This window comes from Oryza sativa, chromosome 4 (assembly GCF_034140825.1).
Source record: "Oryza sativa Japonica Group chromosome 4, ASM3414082v1".
Lineage (NCBI taxonomy): Eukaryota > Viridiplantae > Streptophyta > Magnoliopsida > Poales > Poaceae > Oryza > Oryza sativa.
Genome location: NC_089038.1, coordinates 30,783,586 through 30,799,900, shown reverse-complemented (window position 1 = coordinate 30,799,900; position 16,315 = coordinate 30,783,586). Strand labels below are relative to the sequence as shown.

Genomic DNA, 16,315 nt, shown 5'->3' with positions numbered 1-16,315 from the left:
CTAGCTAATTACATTGAGTAATATATTGACGTATAATCTTTTTCGCGTTCATGAAAAAATTATAGAAAAATAATTTTGGAGCGGAAACTAGTCTCCGCAGGAACTCTTTGATTTCTGACGGACTCAACGCCTGCGGGCTGCAGCTTCTCCCTGCTATCCTCCTTCCCTTTTGATATCGGGTCGAACTTTCCAGGACCGGTGCTGCGCATGCAAGTGATCTTCTGGTTTACTAGATGTTCACATTTTCTCCTTTCCAGCCACGGCGAAATGTCAGTCCATCTTCGCCGGTTGACTAGCACCGGTCGCCAAACTTCAAGGAAACCGACGTGCAGGATTCTTTCGTTGCCATGTTGTCACTCACCCGTGCCACCATCGCGCAGCAGAATCCTTCAGCGGCAAACCAAGAAACGACATCCCGTTGAAAGGTCAGGTCAACCGTAATCCTCATCACGGCATCAGTGCATCACCTGAGGCCGACCTGCTCTCCCGATCCCTCGCGAACTCCCCGGGAAGACGACGAAGACCAGTTACTTCTACAACGCAAATCGAACTATAGCCGCCCTGCTCTGTCCAGGAAGCAACGCGCCGGCGCGGGATGCTCCACTATAAAACGCACCCGCTAATCACATCGACCCGCCACACCACCTATCACAGCAACACAAGCCAACCACAAAGAATTCTCATTTCCGGTAACTTTTCTCAAGCCTTTTTGGCGCTCTGAGAATCATCACACGGAAGTCAAGCCTTTGTTGTTGTCGTGATTAGTTTAGTTTAGTCACCGAGATGAGCTCCCGAATGGCCGGAGCGACGCTGCTGCGCCACCTGGGCCCCCGCCTGTTCGCCGCCGAGCCTGTGTACTCCGGGCTCGCCGCGAGCGCCAGGGGCGTCATGCCCGCCGCCGCGAGGATTTTCCCCGCGCGGATGGCCAGCACCAGCAGCGCCGGCGCGGACGTCAAAGAAGGCGCAGCCGAGAAGCTGCCGGAGCCGGCGGCAACGGCGGCGGCGGCGGCGACCGACCCGCAGAACAAGAAGGCCGTCGTGAGCTACTGGGGCATCCAGCCGCCGAAGCTCGTGAAGGAGGACGGCACGGAATGGAAGTGGCTCAGTTTTAGGGTAAGCGCTCATCAACCATTGATGTGTGCGCTTCTTTTTTTGTTTTTTTGCACGGTGAATTCTCGATTTGATCGTGTTCATGATGTGTGTTTCTTTTGCATTGTGACACAGCCATGGGACACGTACACGTCGGACACGTCGATCGACGTGACGAAGCACCACGAGCCGAAGGGCCTCCCGGACAAGCTGGCGTACTGGACGGTGAGGTCGCTGGCGGTGCCCAGGGACCTCTTCTTCCAGCGGCGGCACGCGAGCCACGCGCTGCTGCTGGAGACGGTGGCCGGGGTGCCCGGGATGGTGGGCGGCATGCTGCTCCACCTGCGCTCCCTCCGCCGCTTCGAGCAGAGCGGCGGCTGGATCCGCGCGCTGCTGGAGGAGGCCGAGAACGAGCGGATGCACCTGATGACCTTCCTGGAGGTGATGCAGCCACGGTGGTGGGAGCGCGCCCTCGTGCTCGCCGCGCAGGGCGTCTTCTTCAACGCCTACTTCGTCGGCTACCTCGTCTCCCCCAAGTTCGCGCACCGCTTCGTCGGCTACCTCGAGGAGGAGGCCGTGAGCTCGTACACCGAGTACCTCAAGGACCTCGAGGCCGGCAAGATCGAGAACACGCCGGCGCCGGCCATCGCCATCGACTACTGGCGCCTCCCCGCCGACGCCACGCTCAAGGACGTCGTCACCGTCATCCGCGCCGACGAGGCGCACCACCGCGACCTCAACCATTTCGCATCGGTACGCATATGCCAGCCTGAAAACAACCAATCTCGCCTGCTTAATTTTTGTGTGAACGGGTTTGAGCTAACCGATCGCGTTTCTCGTGTTGGTACATCACTTGTGCAGGACATCCAGCAACAGGGGATGAAGCTGAAGGATACGCCTGCGCCTATCGGGTATCACTGATCATCATTCATCAACGGGCGATGCCTGCTCAGTTCATCACCATCACTGCTACTACATGCGTATTTTACATCCTATTTGGGATAAACTTTGTTCTGTGTATATATGTAAATAAGCTATTGTCACTCCGTTTTATGCCTGTACCTATATGCATGCTGAGATTATGCAAATTGTGAATAACAATATAGTAAGATTTTTTTTGGAGTAGAAGTATCCACGTGTTCAGAATTGCAGCAGGTAACACTTGTCAAGATGCTCTGCTGCTAACAAAGGAAGCATGGCCGTTGGCTGACCCGTGCACACAACCAAGACCAAACATCCAGTCCAAATGTGTAAAGGCAAATGGAATCTCTTTTAGACAAGTTCAAATACCATTCACACTAAACTTTTTTCTTTTTCTGGACTCTTGATTTCAATATGCCCTCAGAAAAAAATCACCAAAGAAGCACAAACACAATGGCTCACCTGCAATTCACCATCTGTCTTAGAAAAATCAACTCCTAACTTGAAAAATCAGTCAGGATTTTTTTTATGGAAGTAAGTGTAGAAAAATAATTTCTTTAAGCCATTTTACATTTTTTAATTAAGGAGGTGCCATAAGTTGATATAATTTTAAATGTCGATTATTTTTTATTCATCCCAATATTCCCTCTCCACTTCAGTAATAAAAAGTTGGTGTGTTACATTTAATCCCTTTTCTTTTAGTATTCATTATTATTGGCAGACGAAGACTGGACCGGTATATACCATATAGATACCATATAGGCACCTCGCTGTGAAATGTTATCACCTATCACTGAAAAATAAATTTGAGCTCCCGTGTTAAACTTAGAACTTAAACCGACGAGGGGATGTCCCCTTAGAATCCACGCCCACGCTACGCTTGATATTTCCTTTTGTGTCCATTATGCGCATACAAGCACTGGATTGTTATTTCCCTTGTGTGCGTTATATATTACGGGCGTATAAACACTTACTGAGTTGTCATGAGCGATAACACCATTGACACGTTTGCTTATTCAGATTGTGGTTCATGTGGCAAGCACGTACGTACACCGCCATGGAGGCACTTTCCAAAAGCAACATCCCAGATGTTTCTAGCTGCGTATACTAGTCGCAATTAGCAATAGAGCTGTTTAGTCACGTTCTGGAATTGTCAGTGGTTAGATTAAGGATCTAATAATAGAAGTTGCCTAATTTGACTGCCATCCTGGATGGTTGGAGTCTTTCTTGGTCCACAAGACAAGCAACAGAATCAGGATTCGTTTCCAGTTTGGCTTTGGCTTTGTTGTACGTTCCGTTTTCCTTGTACTACCGGGCACTTGCAAATTGCTTGCGCATTACTATCCTTGGTGTGAAATGGTTCTAAACGGAATATTCTACTTGTAGTACGTACACTTGTACTCCACCTGTACAAGTGACGCATTTTTTTACATTGACTTTGTGCACTTTGTTATATTAGCCTCTTTTGATATTAGGCAGTAGTACCATCCTAAGAAAAAAAAAACTCAATCAACATGTGATGCGTGTACCAACGACACATCACATACTTTAATTTGGCGATAAAACACATGTGAACCTTTTATTATTAGTCACAGGCAGTTTGAAAAAAAAAATCACAAGAATTAGTAGTACTGCTACAGTACTACTAACCGATCAACTTGGAGAAGAAGAAAAGATTTCCTCAGAGTCGGGAAAGCCCGAGGAAAGCCCATCTCCCCCGTCACTGACGGTGTGGCCCCACCACCGGTTCCTCTCCTTTCGCTCTTCCTCCCTATATAAAACCCTCCCAAAAAAACCCTCTCCATTTGCAAATCGCAACCATCTCGTCAACAAAAAGGCGCCTCTAAGAATTCCTCCCAAACTTTTTGGTGTTGTCAAGCCGTGCGTTTCGGGGTACATCAACGGCGGCGATGAGCTCCCGGATGGCCGGATCGGCGATCCTCCGTCACGTCGGCGGCGTCCGCCTCTTCACCGCGTCGGCGACCTCTCCGGCGGCGGCGGCGGCGGCGGCGGCGAGGCCGTTCCTTGCAGGCGGAGAAGCCGTCCCCGGGGTGTGGGGGTTGCGGCTGATGTCCACGTCGTCCGTGGCGTCGACGGAGGCGGCGGCCAAGGCGGAGGCCAAGAAGGCGGACGCGGAGAAGGAGGTGGTGGTCAACAGCTACTGGGGCATCGAGCAGTCGAAGAAGCTGGTGCGGGAGGACGGCACGGAGTGGAAGTGGTCTTGCTTTAGGGTACTTGCGCTTCGCTTTGCTCCTGATCGGTTTCCTGTTTCGATTCTGTTTGTCCCGTAGATTGATCGCCAGATCGATGTATCCATACTCCGAGATAGTAGGCTCGGTCCTTAACTTGTCGCGCCGCCGTGTGTAATTTTGGTTTGATTTTCTCCGCAGCCATGGGAGACCTACACCGCGGACACTTCGATCGATCTGACGAAGCACCACGTGCCCAAGACGCTGCTCGACAAGATCGCCTACTGGACCGTCAAGTCGCTGCGCTTCCCCACTGATATCTTCTTCCAGGTATAATTGTGCTTACTCGATCACCATGCACCGCCCGACGGCCGTTTGATTCTCCGGGTGATTAGCGCTGTGTGTTTAGTTCAACGTTTTTTTCGAAGGGAAAAACTGAGAGGCCGCGTGACTCTTGGCGTGTCATAAGAGGCAAAGTAGCATTGCAACCAGGGCACTTGAGAATTTTGGTTTCCTTGCTTCCGGGAAGATGCCATTTGTATTTAGGACGCCTGGGTTCTACCTGATCCACCTGTGTGATTGATTTTATTTTCGGAAAGTATTTTCTACACCTAGGTAACATGGCACCTATGTGTATGCATGCAATTTAAACCGTTATAAAAAAATTTACAAACATTATACAAACATGTAAGTCTAAATTCGATCAACATATGAAGAAACAAAAATAATAAATTTTATATGCGCTCTTCGGGTACTATTCACTGTCTGATTTTATTATTTTTGTTTCTCTAGTTATAGATCAAATTTAGTCATGCATGTTTGTGTATAGACTTATATCATCACAATCGATGTTACTAATTTTTTTTTCAATTTTTTCTATAACTATTTGAGTCGCATGCAAATGATGGGTGTCATAGCACTTAGGTGTAGAAAATCCCTGTCCTTTTATTTTCCGCTATACTATCTGATAACAACGGCTAAGAAAAGGACACGCATTGTGAGAAGGACTCAACTTTGATTTGTTAATCTCTTGCCCATTAAATCAATCATAGGCTTATTACTGTTTGCACTACAATGACTGGTGATCCAATTGTTTCCTAGTGCAAATTAATCTATATATGATTCTAATGTCTTATGACTAATTTGGAAGAACAATTATATTACATGATATCCATTTCTAGTAGTATGTGGAAATGATCTCTAGTCGGTCGCTAATTGCTGTAACTGTCAATGGTTAACACTGCAAATTGGGTTGGGTGCAGAGGAGGTATGGCTGCCGCGCGATGATGCTGGAGACGGTGGCGGCGGTGCCGGGGATGGTGGGCGGCATGCTGCTCCACCTCCGGTCCCTCCGGCGCTTCGAGCAGAGCGGCGGCTGGATCCGCACGCTGCTGGAAGAGGCCGAGAACGAGCGCATGCACCTGATGACCTTCATGGAGGTGGCGAACCCAAAGTGGTACGAGCGCGCCCTCGTCATCACCGTCCAGGGCGTCTTCTTCAACGCCTACTTCCTGGGTTACCTCCTCTCCCCCAAGTTCGCGCACCGCGTCGTCGGCTACCTCGAGGAGGAGGCCATCCACTCGTACACCGAGTTCCTCAAGGACCTCGAGGCCGGCAAGATCGACAACGTCCCTGCCCCGGCCATCGCCATCGACTACTGGCGCCTCCCCGCCAACGCCACGCTCAAGGACGTCGTCACCGTCGTGCGCGCCGACGAGGCTCACCACCGCGACGTCAATCACTTCGCATCGGTACGCATGCATGATCAGCGATCTTGCTCTTTGATCTCGCCTTTTGGGGATGTATGTTGAATTGGTTCTGACGTGTGATCTGGTCTGGCTTGTGATGTGCAGGACATCCATTACCAGGGCATGGAGCTGAAGCAGACCCCTGCGCCGATCGGATATCACTGAGGATGTTTGTCTACTGCCGAGGATTTGCATCACTAATAATCAAATCAAATGAGTATACTTCGTTTTTCAGGGAAAGCAAATGAGAGCTCTTTAGCTGTATCGGATTTGGTAATTGCTACTAGTAACTACTAAGTACTGAAAAATAAGGAGTCTCCTTGTTTGAAGTACAAATCTAGGAGATTTTTTGAACCAACTCTATCTGAATTGGGCCTGTTTTTCGTACGCCGCACTGCTTCATGTACATATATTCCATCCCCTATCTTATGTGTGGCAAGTGTCTTTCTAAATTCTTGGATGTAATGACACCTGAATTTCTTTCGTTGAACTATTGGCAGCTGAGTTATATATACTACATACCATTCTTTTGTTAAAGCAGGTCAGAGCATAGTTTTGTCCATTTGATGTCTGTCACAATTCTGGTGGTAATGTTCCAACTTCGAGAAAATTGCATATCTACCATCCCATAAGAATGGCTTCGCTAGAATACCATTATGAAAACGGGCTTCGCTGGAATACCTTCCTCAACCAGAGTGTCTTCGCCAAAATGCCATCCCGGACAGAAATGCCCCTGGCTCTTCTTCTTCCTCCATCTCGCGCGTGAAGAGCTCGCCGGCGGCCATGGCTAGCTCCCTCCCTGCCATGGCTAGCTCGCCACGGGCTCCGGCGGAGGGCTGCGCGGTGGCGGCAGGCGCGGTCGACGGCGGCGGCCACGGGCTCCGGCGGAGGGCGGCGTGGTGGCGGCTAGCGCGGTCGACGGCGGCAGACGCGGGCTCCGGCGTAGGGCGGCGCGGTGGCGGCTGGCACGGTCGACGACGGCGGCCGTGTGCTCCGGCGGAGGGTGGTGCGGTGGCGACTGGCGCGGTCGACGGCGGCTGGCTACGTGGTGGCAACGAGGAGGCGGCGATGGCCAGGAGCTGCGCCACCGGCTCACGCGCGTCGGCGGGATCCACGCGTCGTCGCCGGAGTCCTTCCGCGACGACCTCAGCTGCACAGGCGCAGGTGGGGATGGCAGGGGAGGGCAGCGCCCCAATCGCCGTCGGCAAGGCAGCATCGGCGCGGCGGTGGAGATGGCCATGGCCGCCGGCGAGCTCTTCACGCGCGGGATGGAGGAAGAAGAAGAGCCAGGGGCATTTCCGTCCAGGATGGCATTTTGGCGAAGACACTCTGGTTGAGGATGGTATTCCAGCGAAGCCCGTTTTCATAATGGTATTCTAGCGAAGCCATTCTTATGGGATGGTAGATATGCAATTTTCTCTCCAACTTCCCATTTCAGCTTGCCTAGATGCTGGATGCTATCTTGTTTGTCTTCTTCCAAATTGCCTGTTGTGACGCGGACGGCGTACAGAGATGGAGTCGATCGATCTCACCGGTCCCAATCCGCCGCCTTCTCCTTCGCCGACATGTACACCCTACACCTGCAGCGTCCCGCGGTCACCCTCTACCCGCTCGGAAACCCAGCGCCGCCGCCGCCGCGCCGCTGGTGCCGCTCACCACTGTGCCCGCTCCCCGTGAGCGCGGCCACCGCAGGGAGCAGGCTCGCTTATATCCCCCGCGCCTCCGCCGCCGCAAACCCGCATCCCGACCCTCAGGTGTCTCTCACCGTCTCATCACTTACCCAACCACATCTGAACTCTGAACTCTGAACTCTGTGAGGTTCTGAATGACTGGGATCCCATCCTTACCTAAGCTCTCGTCAAATTTCTGCTCGATTTGCAGGATGAGCCGGAGCCGCAGCCGAAGGGCGGGTTCTGGACCAGGTGGATGGTGAGTTTGTACCCGTCGAATCAATGGGATTGAGCGTTATTTGGTTGATTTTGATGGACTTCTTTTTTGGCTGCGTGGATGCGTGTAGGCGGAGAGCGCGGAGATGAGGGCCAAGGTGGCCAAGCTCGGCCTGGCCGCCGTGCTGGCCTACGGGCTGTTCGACGCCGTCACCTACACGACGTTCTTCGTGCTGGCCTTCCTCGGCTACGAGAAGAGCACCGGCAAGAACCCGGCGGCCAATCTCAAGGCCTTGCTGGGGGTATGGATTCCATGGCTTTGCTTTAAATTTACCCCAAAAAAAAATGATTGCTCATCTGCACATTGCTCGCAGTTCTTTAGAGTGCTGCAACTTTGTTGCAAGGCAAAATTGCGAGAAAATTCTAAAACAAAATGCAAAACTGCCAGGCTCCTCAGACTGACCTTCATCTGTTTTCTGATGTGGCAGATAGTTATCCTAATGTGGACCGGTAACAATGTTACTAGGCCATTCCGAGTTGCTGGTGCAGCTGCTTTGGCACCGGCGATCGACAAAGGGTTGAAGGGTATTCAAGAGAAACTTAACCTTCCAAGCCAGATGTATGCTTTTGCACTCGTGGTTGGCTCCGTGGCTGCGGTATGCTTCACAATTTTTGGATGCTTGATCCTCTCGAAATGGGGAAAGTGATTTGTTGGAATCCTGGCCATCAAGCATGATTGGTATGAATATTGGATCCAACTAGGTTAGTCTAGTTTTATTAGAATCTTCTGTTTCCCATGCTCTTTAAGATGATGTTAGTTTTCTAAACATTATTCAGTTGGTTAATTGACAAGATATAAAAGTTACTTGTCCCATTTATGCAGTTGGGTAACAATAGTTTTGTTTTGTTTCTAGTTAGTTTTGCGAAAGCAGCTTATCAGTATTTTTTTGTGGTGTTGCTAAGGCTGAATATAAAGTTCTGGTCAAGCTACATGAGGGATATGCTAAGGATCTGATTTGTGTTCTGAACTAAAAAAAAAATAGCGTTAGTATGCTAACCCGGTACTGCACATATTGCAATAATTAATAGTTGAATAGATAAGGTGTGGCCAAAGGTTTGATCACAGAAAAAAAAGGTCAAAGTTCAATAAGTCAATACACCTATGGATGGCATGTTTGACCAGTTAATAATGCTTGCTTTGATAAGAACAAAAACAAAACATCAGTTTATAGGATAATAAGAACAAAAGTAAAACATCAATTTATAGGATACTTGGATAGAATATACACATCTGTGTTGGATGTTCCCTCATTTTGCACACTTCACTCGTATATACAATTGAAGCTTCAAATAACTAAATAATACCATATTTATTCAGAAGTTCCTTTCAGGAAATTTAACATTAGCAGACAGAAAAAACAAACTTGTGAACACAAGCATGCTCAACACTGGCACATGGAAAAAGAATAAACTAATAGCGAACGGTCAACTTTCCAAAACTGTTAGGTTTGTGAAACAACTCTCTATCTTCTCTGCTGGTTGATCTTCAGATCCAACTCACACCCTTGCATTCCTCTAGAAGAGAGTTCATATCCTCCTTGAATATTCAAGTCTAGTAGAAGCAACTCTTCAGTTTTTGGAGTGCACTTAACATCCTTACTCTCCTGACTTCCTAAATGGTAGAGCTGAAAGCCCAAATTATTAACTTTTAGGTTGTCATCAGATATAGGTTTCATCAGTTCATTGTTTTCCTCCTGAACTTGTGTTGCATTGTCCATGAAACCTGAAAGAGCTAGGTTGATGTCTGTAATCTGTGATCTGGTTGATGAGAGGTTAGCAGACCCATTTGCATCCAGGGAAATGTTTTTCTGAGCTTTCTCTAGTATTTCCTTTAAATACCTCCCTTGGGCTTCTATTCGCATCTGCAGCTTCTTTTGAACCTGAGTGTAGACAAGCACTTTTAGCAATAATGGAAGAAAACATTGGCAAGTAGAAGCTCATGGATTGATGCAAAAGCTGTCGATGGTCTAACCTCAAGTTGTTCTTGCAGTTTTCTTTGGACTTCGACTTGATACTTTAGCGCATCTGCAAGCGGTATTTCTCTGCTTCACAAGAGAAATGTTCTAAAGATGGTTAGTCAGACACTCATAGAACTTCCACTGAAGGAAATTAAAAATCCCCAAAGATCACATAACAAAAGGCATTCAGTAGGATTTACATCCCATTACAAATATACCATTGTAGCTGTAATAGACTATGATGATTCTATTGTAGTGCATTATGAGGACAAGCAGAAGGGCAATTGCTAGTTACCCCGTGTTGTTTCCTCCGGCAGGATTCCTTGGAGGCGCTCCGATAGAAAAACTGATGCCTTCCGCTGTAAATTCTGATAAAATAAAGGTAGGAAGTGTGGACAAATCTTAGCTTTAAGGCATGATACTTTTGATTCTGCTCATGAGTCATGACAGTAATATTTCAAGGTAGGCACATACCACCACTATCTGCTACTGCTAGCTCCAGGCCTGCTGATTTCTTGCTTTGCCTTCCCAGTCTATATTTCTAGTTACAATACAAGTAGCACTGTGTTAATATAACTGAGCGAAAAAAAACAGAAAATAAAAGAGCAGCTATATGGAATGTTTTATCTATGAAAATGAGTTCAAACCTGGAGGTGGCTTTTTAGATGGTACAGGGTGAGGCCTTTCATGCCCATTAATCTGAGCACCGACTTGGGTGTTGCTTCTGTTGCAGGAAGCACGATCAGAATGGAGACAATCAATTATTCTATGATAAAGGATAAAGGAAGCAGGTTCAAACTGGATTATGCGTGATATTTTTATTTAGCATGACAAATGATGTTTGCGTACTATTCTTCGAATGAAATTCTTGACACTGAAATTGAAAACCAGTTTGCATGCCCAAAATTAACCATGCAGCTCTACATAGTTATGTGCCAAGCTGCAGAGTCACGCAGAGGAAAAGGATTTGGATGAACAATGCAATAAACATTGCAGTTTAGAGAAATCAGCAGACTATTTGCCTTTGCCAAGTGCCAACCGAAACAGAGCTAGAGGACTACGAAGTTGTCGTCACCGTGCCGCGAAGAGAAAATTAAGCAGGAAACGAACTGACTGATGGGCAAAGAGGACTCACTGTCCGGGCCGCCGAGCCTGGTGACGGCGTCGACGAAGCGCTCGTGGAGGTCCGGCGTCCACCGCAGCCGCGGCTTCGGGTCCCGCGCCGCCGCCGCCGCCGCCGACCCGACTCCGCCGTAGCACCCCTCAAACATCTCCGTCGATCGCCTCGCCGGCAAAAACGTAAACACGCTAGCAACTATAGCTAGCTCCCTCCCTCCTCCAACCCCACTGGCTGGTCAAAGATCGAGCAACACGAAGCAGCTATCGGCGACGGATTACTACTAGTAATATACAACAACCAGCTTGGTGGCCAGAGAAAGAGATAAAAGAGCAGTGCAAGTCTACTCTCTGCGTGAGGACAAGAGGACGCGAGGGAAGCGGAGACGGTGGCGCGGAGGAAGGAGAAAGCATCCATGTGTGCGCGCGCGGAATCTAGGGAGGCTTGAGCTGGGGTGCAATGCAACGGCGCAAGAAACAAAAAAAAGGAAAAGAACCCAACAAACCAACCAGAGAGCATCTCTCGGCTAAACGCCCGCGCCAACCGCGCGGGGCCACGTACGTGCGTGGCCGCCGCGCGCTCGCCACCAACACGGCGGCGCCGGCACGTACACGAGATGGATAAAAATGCTCCCCCAATTGGCACGAGCACGGCGCACAAACCGTGTTGATTTCTACGTGCTTTGTTTAGACGACTAGACTAGATACTTTTACTACAGCTTACTGATGCGTAGCACGAGCGCTGCGTTGCAATTGGCACGAGCATCATCGTTAGTCCAACTATGCCGACAAAAAAAAGGTACAGTAGCTCAAAGTGAAAAGATCGCTTGCGATGATCCAAACCGAAAAGAAAATTCGAATCTTTGTGGAAGAAGATAAAGTGCTAAATCTAATGACGCGGAGCGATGTGGGGCCATGTAAACGCAACAGTTCGGGCGGAAGGAATATTCGGGTGCCAGGTGGCAGGGCGGAGAGGGTAGCGGTGGAGCCGATGGGTAGCGAGAGAGACGGGGAAGATGTTGGCGTTGATGTCGCGCGAATATTCGCGCCAGCTTTGCTTCTTGACTTCTCGCTCCTGTGACTGGCGGCTGGCCGATTTCGCCGGGAAATTTAACTATTTGCGACTCTTGTGACATGGCAATTAACGATTTGCCACACCCTGTCAATGACATGTGGGCCCTCATGTGTCTATGACATGTGGGCCTAGTGGCAAATCGTTAAGCAACATCCGTAAGAGTGGCAAATAGTTAAAAGCCCCGATTTCGCCTGCTCCGTATTTCACTAATCTTTATCTGCCCATTTTCCTTTCCTTAGGCTATTTTCAACGCTCCACGCTGGAGAGTGGTCTCACTGCTCCCGAGGGGAATATTCACGCCACGTCGATCGGGACCGCACCCTCACCTAGCGCTGCGACCCTCTGCAGAGCGTCGAGTGGTTTCGGTAGCTTTTCGGCGAGGAACAGGCGAGGAGCCGCGTTGGGGGAGAGACGTTGCCCCCAAACCGTTGCTGCTCCCACGCCGGGAAGAAGATGGAGAGGGGGTAGACTGGAGAGAAGGGAAGAAGATGCGTCGATCCCGGCCGCCGCTGCGTCGATCCGTGGCCGCGGCGTCAATCCGTGCCGCCCCGCCTCGATCCGCCCCCGCCGCCGCTCGATCTGCCGCCTCCGCCTCCATCTGGCGCCTCCGCGCCTCGATCCGCCACCACCGCGGCTTCATCCGCACTAGGGATGGCAATCGGGCGCGACGGGCACGGGTAGTGCCTACCCATACCCATGCCGGTGAGATTATTTGTGCCCGCGGGTATACCCATTACTACATGACGGGTAAGGATGGTTGCCCATGCCCATTGCCCGCGGGCACCTTATGCCCGCGGGCGTGCCCGTTTACCCGCCACAACAAAAGCAGTGGAACAAAAAGTCTACAAGCTACTAAGTTCGAATCGAACTTAAAACATCAAATATTCTCCGCCTCGGTGTTGTGTCTCTCCTCTGGCGGCAATAGAGTAAGAGGAGAGAAATAATAAGGGAAATAAAAGGGAAACCGTAGAAAACAAAGAACGTGGCTTATGTATTCTAGTGGATTTTGCTCCTAACCTACATGTAAGTTAGATTTTGCGGGTAAACGGGCAAAGCGGGCATGGGTAGTGATTACCCATACCCATGCCCATTTACCCATCGGGCATAGCTTTTGACCCAATAAGATACCCATGGGTATAAAATGGAGAACAAACCCAACCCTAATAGGGTTTTTACCCGCGGGTAAACGGGCAAACGGGCACAATTGCCATCCCTAATCCGCACCCGTCGCCGCTCGATCCGCCGCCTCCGGCTCCATCCGTTGCCGCCGCGCCTCTATCCGGCGCCACCGCCGCTCGATCCGCCTCCTCCGCCGCTCGATCCGCCACCTCCGCCTCGATCTAGCGGCGGGAAGAGAGGCGGCGGCGCCGGGGAGGGGAGCGCCGGGGAGAGATGGCCAGGGAGGGGAGAGGCGGCGCCGGCGAAGAGAGAGTCGGAGAGGGAGGAGACGCGGGGAGAGATTGGGAGGGGAGATGGTGATGAGAGGATTGAGGAGGGGTTGATGTATATATATCTTTGTGATTTTTAGGGGGTATACTGCAAATATTGGATGTATATGCAAATAATAATAATCCAAGGGTTTAAATGCAAAATGTGACAGACTGACAGGTGCTGAAACATAAAAATTCCATAGGAGTATAGCTTGCACTGTGTGAGGCATATCTCTAGCTAGGTGCTTGGTCACTTTTGCTCGTGTGGATGGTGGGGTGCATCCTGCATTGGGCATGCCCTTAGTACTCACTATATAAGAAAAGGACTTTTAGTTATAAGCTTGGATGTAGCATATGTCTAAATTCGTAGCTAAAAACTTTTTTACATCAAAAGAGAGTAATTAGTAAAATCAGGATCGTACAGTGGCATGTGCAAAGTGTACAATTGTTTAGGGCCCCTAAAGTTAGGGGACTCAAATTTTAATTATATGAAGTACTAAGTATACTTAGTTAGCGATATAATAACTAGAATGATAAAGCCAGAACCAGAATGTCAGAACTAAGATCTAAGATTCAGAACTAAAAGTAAAAGGCCACAACATGCCTAATACCTAAAGTTAAATCGACTAGAACTAGATATAATCACGTTCTACAAGTCATATCACATTGATTATGATAACAGGATCATGGGATTTGGCTATCAAATTTTAGGGTCCAAATACATTTCGCACCAGGTTCTCTACTTCTCTAATTTTTAGATACAATCCTGGGTAATATATGGACTTGTTTATCATAAGTAATGCTACAATATTTATCAGTGTTACGGATAAGACATACCTAATACTTTTGTGTTAGGCTTGATAGAGCCCATCATGTTCCAAGTCTTATACAAAATAAAATATTGTATACGGAAGGTGTTCTAGATAAGAAAAGTGAAGCAGAGCCTACTTGGGCACGATAAGGATTACTCATACTTGACTCCCCGCTGGCGGACTCTGACACATTCCTGACACCTTGGGCTCCAGGGACGCCGACCAAAGAGGAGAGGAGGGCTTTGGGGATCTACCCTCCTCCACCGCCGCCGCTAGATCTGGCCGCTCTAGTGGTTATCGTGATCCATGCTGTTGGATCTGATGGAGGAGGTGATTATGGCCGTGATGGATGGTGGAGGAGGAGGAGAAGGAGGTGGGCATGGTCAGGAAGGAGCTTGGCGAGGGGTGGAGGTTGGAGTTGAGCTGAAAGAGAGAGAGAGGGAGAGAGAGAGAGATGACAAAGGGGAGGAGATAAGGATGGAGAGGCGTAACTGTCGAGAGAAAGGATGGGTAGGCGTGGGTGCGCAGGTGGGTGGATAAGGACACCGGCTCGGCTCTTATTTTATGGGTACTGGCTCATTATAAAACTAGCACCTATAATATATTATAGATATCGGTTCTCTTAAAAAAACACTAATGATATTAGTATCGATTTCTATTAAAGACCAGCACCTATGTCGCCGCATAGGTGTCAGTTCTCAAAGATGGCGCCCGCCGGGTGCGCGCTCGGGCGGGAAAAACGTTATAAGTATTGGTTCTTGCATTTCTGACAACTATAGTGCCGTCCCTTTTGTGTTGTTTTCTAGTAGTGATTTTACGTCATGCCTCTAAAGATGACACGGTTATTACCTACATCATTGGTTCTAAAATATAGTAAGCTTATCTATGAATTTGAATAAACACATATTTAGATCCGCAGCTAAAAGCTATTACATTTTAGAATAAATGTAGTACCATTTTCACTATATCGGCCCCAAGAAAGTATTTCACACAAATACTAATGGGCCGGCCCCCAAGAAAGGCTCTTCCGAACAACCAGGGAGAAGCGGCTCTTGCGAACAACCAGTTTGGCTTCTCCCGTAAGTGCATTCCTGAATGGGAAAAGTACACCAAAGGTCCCTCAACTTGTCATCGAGTTACAAAATCGTTCCCCGGAGGTTCCTTCCGTTTCGCTTGAGGTACTCTGGTGGTTTTCTACCTAGTTTTGTCTGACGTGGTGCGTGAGTCAGCGTGGACCCCACGTAGATCCCACGTGTCAGGCTGCCACGTCATCTCTCCCTTCCTCCTCCTCTCTCTCTCTCACTCTTCTCTTCTCTGCGCGAGTGTGATGGTCGCGGCCTCCTCCTCCGTTGACGCCGACGCCGGTGACCGGTTGAAGGGGTCGGCCACGAGCGGCGTGATGGGGCTGAGGGCGGCGGCCGACGAGGCAGCGACGGCAGCTGTGACGCGTGAGCAGGCCGCCGCGCCGGGGTCGCAGCCAACGACCCCCGCGCCATCTCCACGCCGCCCTCGCCGTTCTCGAGCTGTCTCGGCAAGCCGGCTGGCGGGGCGAGGCGGGAGAGGAGGACGTCGGGCGGCCGGCGATGGGCGACGGGCGACGCAGCGGCAGCGACGACGTGGGAGTAGGAGGGCCGCCCCCCACGCCGCCACCGCAGCCGCCGACGGCGCGGGCGACAGATGTGTAGCCATGGCGGCGGCCTCCTCGCTCTCCCGTCACGCTCCCTATCGGCGCCGTCCGCCTCCGCCTCGTCCTCCTGCGCCCGCCCGCCCTCCCACTCCGCCGGTCTCCGTCGCCTCTCCACCCGCTGCCGTGGATGACGACGGCGGTCTCCTCGCTCTCCCCATCGCAGCTCCTGTTCCTCCGTGCTCTACGAGGACAGCGCCTCGGGCGCCAGCGACGAGGCCCCCGCCCCGCGTTGCTCGCTGCTGCCGTTCGATCTGAACCTGCCGGCCTCGTCCCCGAAGGAGCCGCCGCCGCACCAGAGGGGCGGCCAGAGCAAGCGGAGCGGCGGCGTCGGCGGGCAAGCGCGG

General features: G+C 50.4%; 4 protein-coding genes across 15 annotated transcripts; 3 read left to right on the top strand and 1 right to left on the bottom strand.

Moving 5' to 3' along the window:
* The first annotated feature begins 635 nt into the window (after positions 1–635).
* LOC4336875 (ubiquinol oxidase 1b, mitochondrial-like) lies at positions 636–2,217 on the top strand. The gene is made up of 3 exons (XM_015778145.3): positions 636–1,113; positions 1,225–1,842; positions 1,951–2,217. The coding sequence occupies exons 1-3, from the start codon at positions 784–786 to the stop codon at positions 2,008–2,010; spliced, it is 1,008 nt and encodes a 335-aa protein (XP_015633631.1). The 5' UTR covers positions 636–783; the 3' UTR covers positions 2,011–2,217.
* Positions 2,218–3,813: 1,596 nt separating this feature from the next.
* On the top strand, positions 3,814–6,525 carry LOC4336874 (ubiquinol oxidase 1a, mitochondrial-like). The gene is made up of 4 exons (NM_001402418.1): positions 3,814–4,241; positions 4,401–4,529; positions 5,462–5,950; positions 6,053–6,525. Exons 1-4 carry the CDS (start codon positions 3,921–3,923, stop codon positions 6,110–6,112), a joined length of 999 nt encoding a protein of 332 aa, NP_001389347.1. The 5' UTR covers positions 3,814–3,920; the 3' UTR covers positions 6,113–6,525.
* An 845-nt stretch (positions 6,526–7,370) lies between these two features.
* Positions 7,371–10,771, top strand: LOC4336873 (uncharacterized). 7 transcript variants are annotated; one of them, XR_001545298.3, is made up of 6 exons: positions 7,371–7,701; positions 7,829–7,876; positions 7,965–8,135; positions 8,322–8,572; positions 9,884–9,965; positions 10,108–10,330. XR_001545298.3 is itself a non-coding variant. In XM_015779926.3 (5 exons), exons 1-4 carry the CDS (start codon positions 7,402–7,404, stop codon positions 8,538–8,540), a joined length of 738 nt encoding a protein of 245 aa, XP_015635412.1. In that variant the 5' UTR covers positions 7,371–7,401; the 3' UTR covers positions 8,541–8,572; positions 10,585–10,771. The 7 variants fall into 7 exon arrangements, 3 of the variants coding, with proteins under 3 accessions (XP_015635412.1, XP_015635411.1, XP_025880975.1); XR_001545296.3 differs by having other exon boundaries at positions 8,322–8,595; XR_001545299.3 differs by lacking the exons at positions 9,884–9,965; positions 10,108–10,330 and adding an exon at positions 10,585–10,758 and having other exon boundaries at positions 8,322–8,595.
* On the bottom strand, positions 9,068–14,649 carry LOC4336872 (myb family transcription factor PHL11). Of its 6 annotated transcripts, none has more exons than XM_066310125.1 (6): positions 14,447–14,649; positions 10,499–10,575; positions 10,326–10,392; positions 10,147–10,219; positions 9,866–9,935; positions 9,068–9,773 (listed from the first exon to the last, which is right to left on the bottom strand). In XM_066310125.1, exons 2-6 carry the CDS (start codon positions 10,544–10,546, stop codon positions 9,357–9,359), a joined length of 675 nt encoding a protein of 224 aa, XP_066166222.1. In that variant the 5' UTR covers positions 10,547–10,575; positions 14,447–14,649; the 3' UTR covers positions 9,068–9,356. The 6 variants fall into 6 exon arrangements, with proteins under 6 accessions (XP_066166222.1, XP_066166220.1, XP_066166221.1 ...); XM_066310123.1 differs by having other exon boundaries at positions 9,866–9,938; positions 14,447–14,605; XM_066310124.1 differs by having other exon boundaries at positions 14,421–14,528.
* Positions 14,650–16,315: the final 1,666 nt, after the last annotated feature.

Excerpts from the sequence above, each read along its gene's own strand:
- LOC4336875 (XM_015778145.3), top strand. The coding sequence starts at position 784 with ATGAGCTCCCGAATGGCCGGAGCGACGCTGCTGCGCCACCTGGGCCCC. Across the intron at positions 1,114-1,224 it reads GGAAGTGGCTCAGTTTTAGG|CCATGGGACACGTACACGTC; the intron begins GTAAGCGCTCAT and ends ATTGTGACACAG. Across the intron at positions 1,843-1,950 it reads ACCTCAACCATTTCGCATCG|GACATCCAGCAACAGGGGAT; the intron begins GTACGCATATGC and ends TCACTTGTGCAG.
- LOC4336873 (XM_015779926.3), top strand. The coding sequence starts at position 7,402 with ATGCTATCTTGTTTGTCTTCTTCCAAATTGCCTGTTGTGACGCGGACG. Across the intron at positions 7,702-7,828 it reads ACCCGCATCCCGACCCTCAG|GATGAGCCGGAGCCGCAGCC; the intron begins GTGTCTCTCACC and ends CTCGATTTGCAG. Across the intron at positions 7,877-7,964 it reads GGTTCTGGACCAGGTGGATG|GCGGAGAGCGCGGAGATGAG; the intron begins GTGAGTTTGTAC and ends GGATGCGTGTAG.
- LOC4336872 (XM_015779922.3), bottom strand. The coding sequence starts at position 11,122 with ATGTTTGAGGGGTGCTACGGCGGAGTCGGGTCGGCGGCGGCGGCGGCG. Across the intron at positions 10,393-10,498 it reads ATCTAAAAAGCCACCTCCAG|AAATATAGACTGGGAAGGCA; the intron begins GTTTGAACTCAT and ends TATTGTAACTAG. Across the intron at positions 9,939-10,146 it reads GCCGGAGGAAACAACACGGG|CAGAGAAATACCGCTTGCAG; the intron begins GTAACTAGCAAT and ends TCTCTTGTGAAG.
- LOC4336874 (NM_001402418.1), top strand. The coding sequence starts at position 3,921 with ATGAGCTCCCGGATGGCCGGATCGGCGATCCTCCGTCACGTCGGCGGC. Across the intron at positions 4,530-5,461 it reads CCACTGATATCTTCTTCCAG|AGGAGGTATGGCTGCCGCGC; the intron begins GTATAATTGTGC and ends GGTTGGGTGCAG. Across the intron at positions 5,951-6,052 it reads ACGTCAATCACTTCGCATCG|GACATCCATTACCAGGGCAT; the intron begins GTACGCATGCAT and ends TGTGATGTGCAG.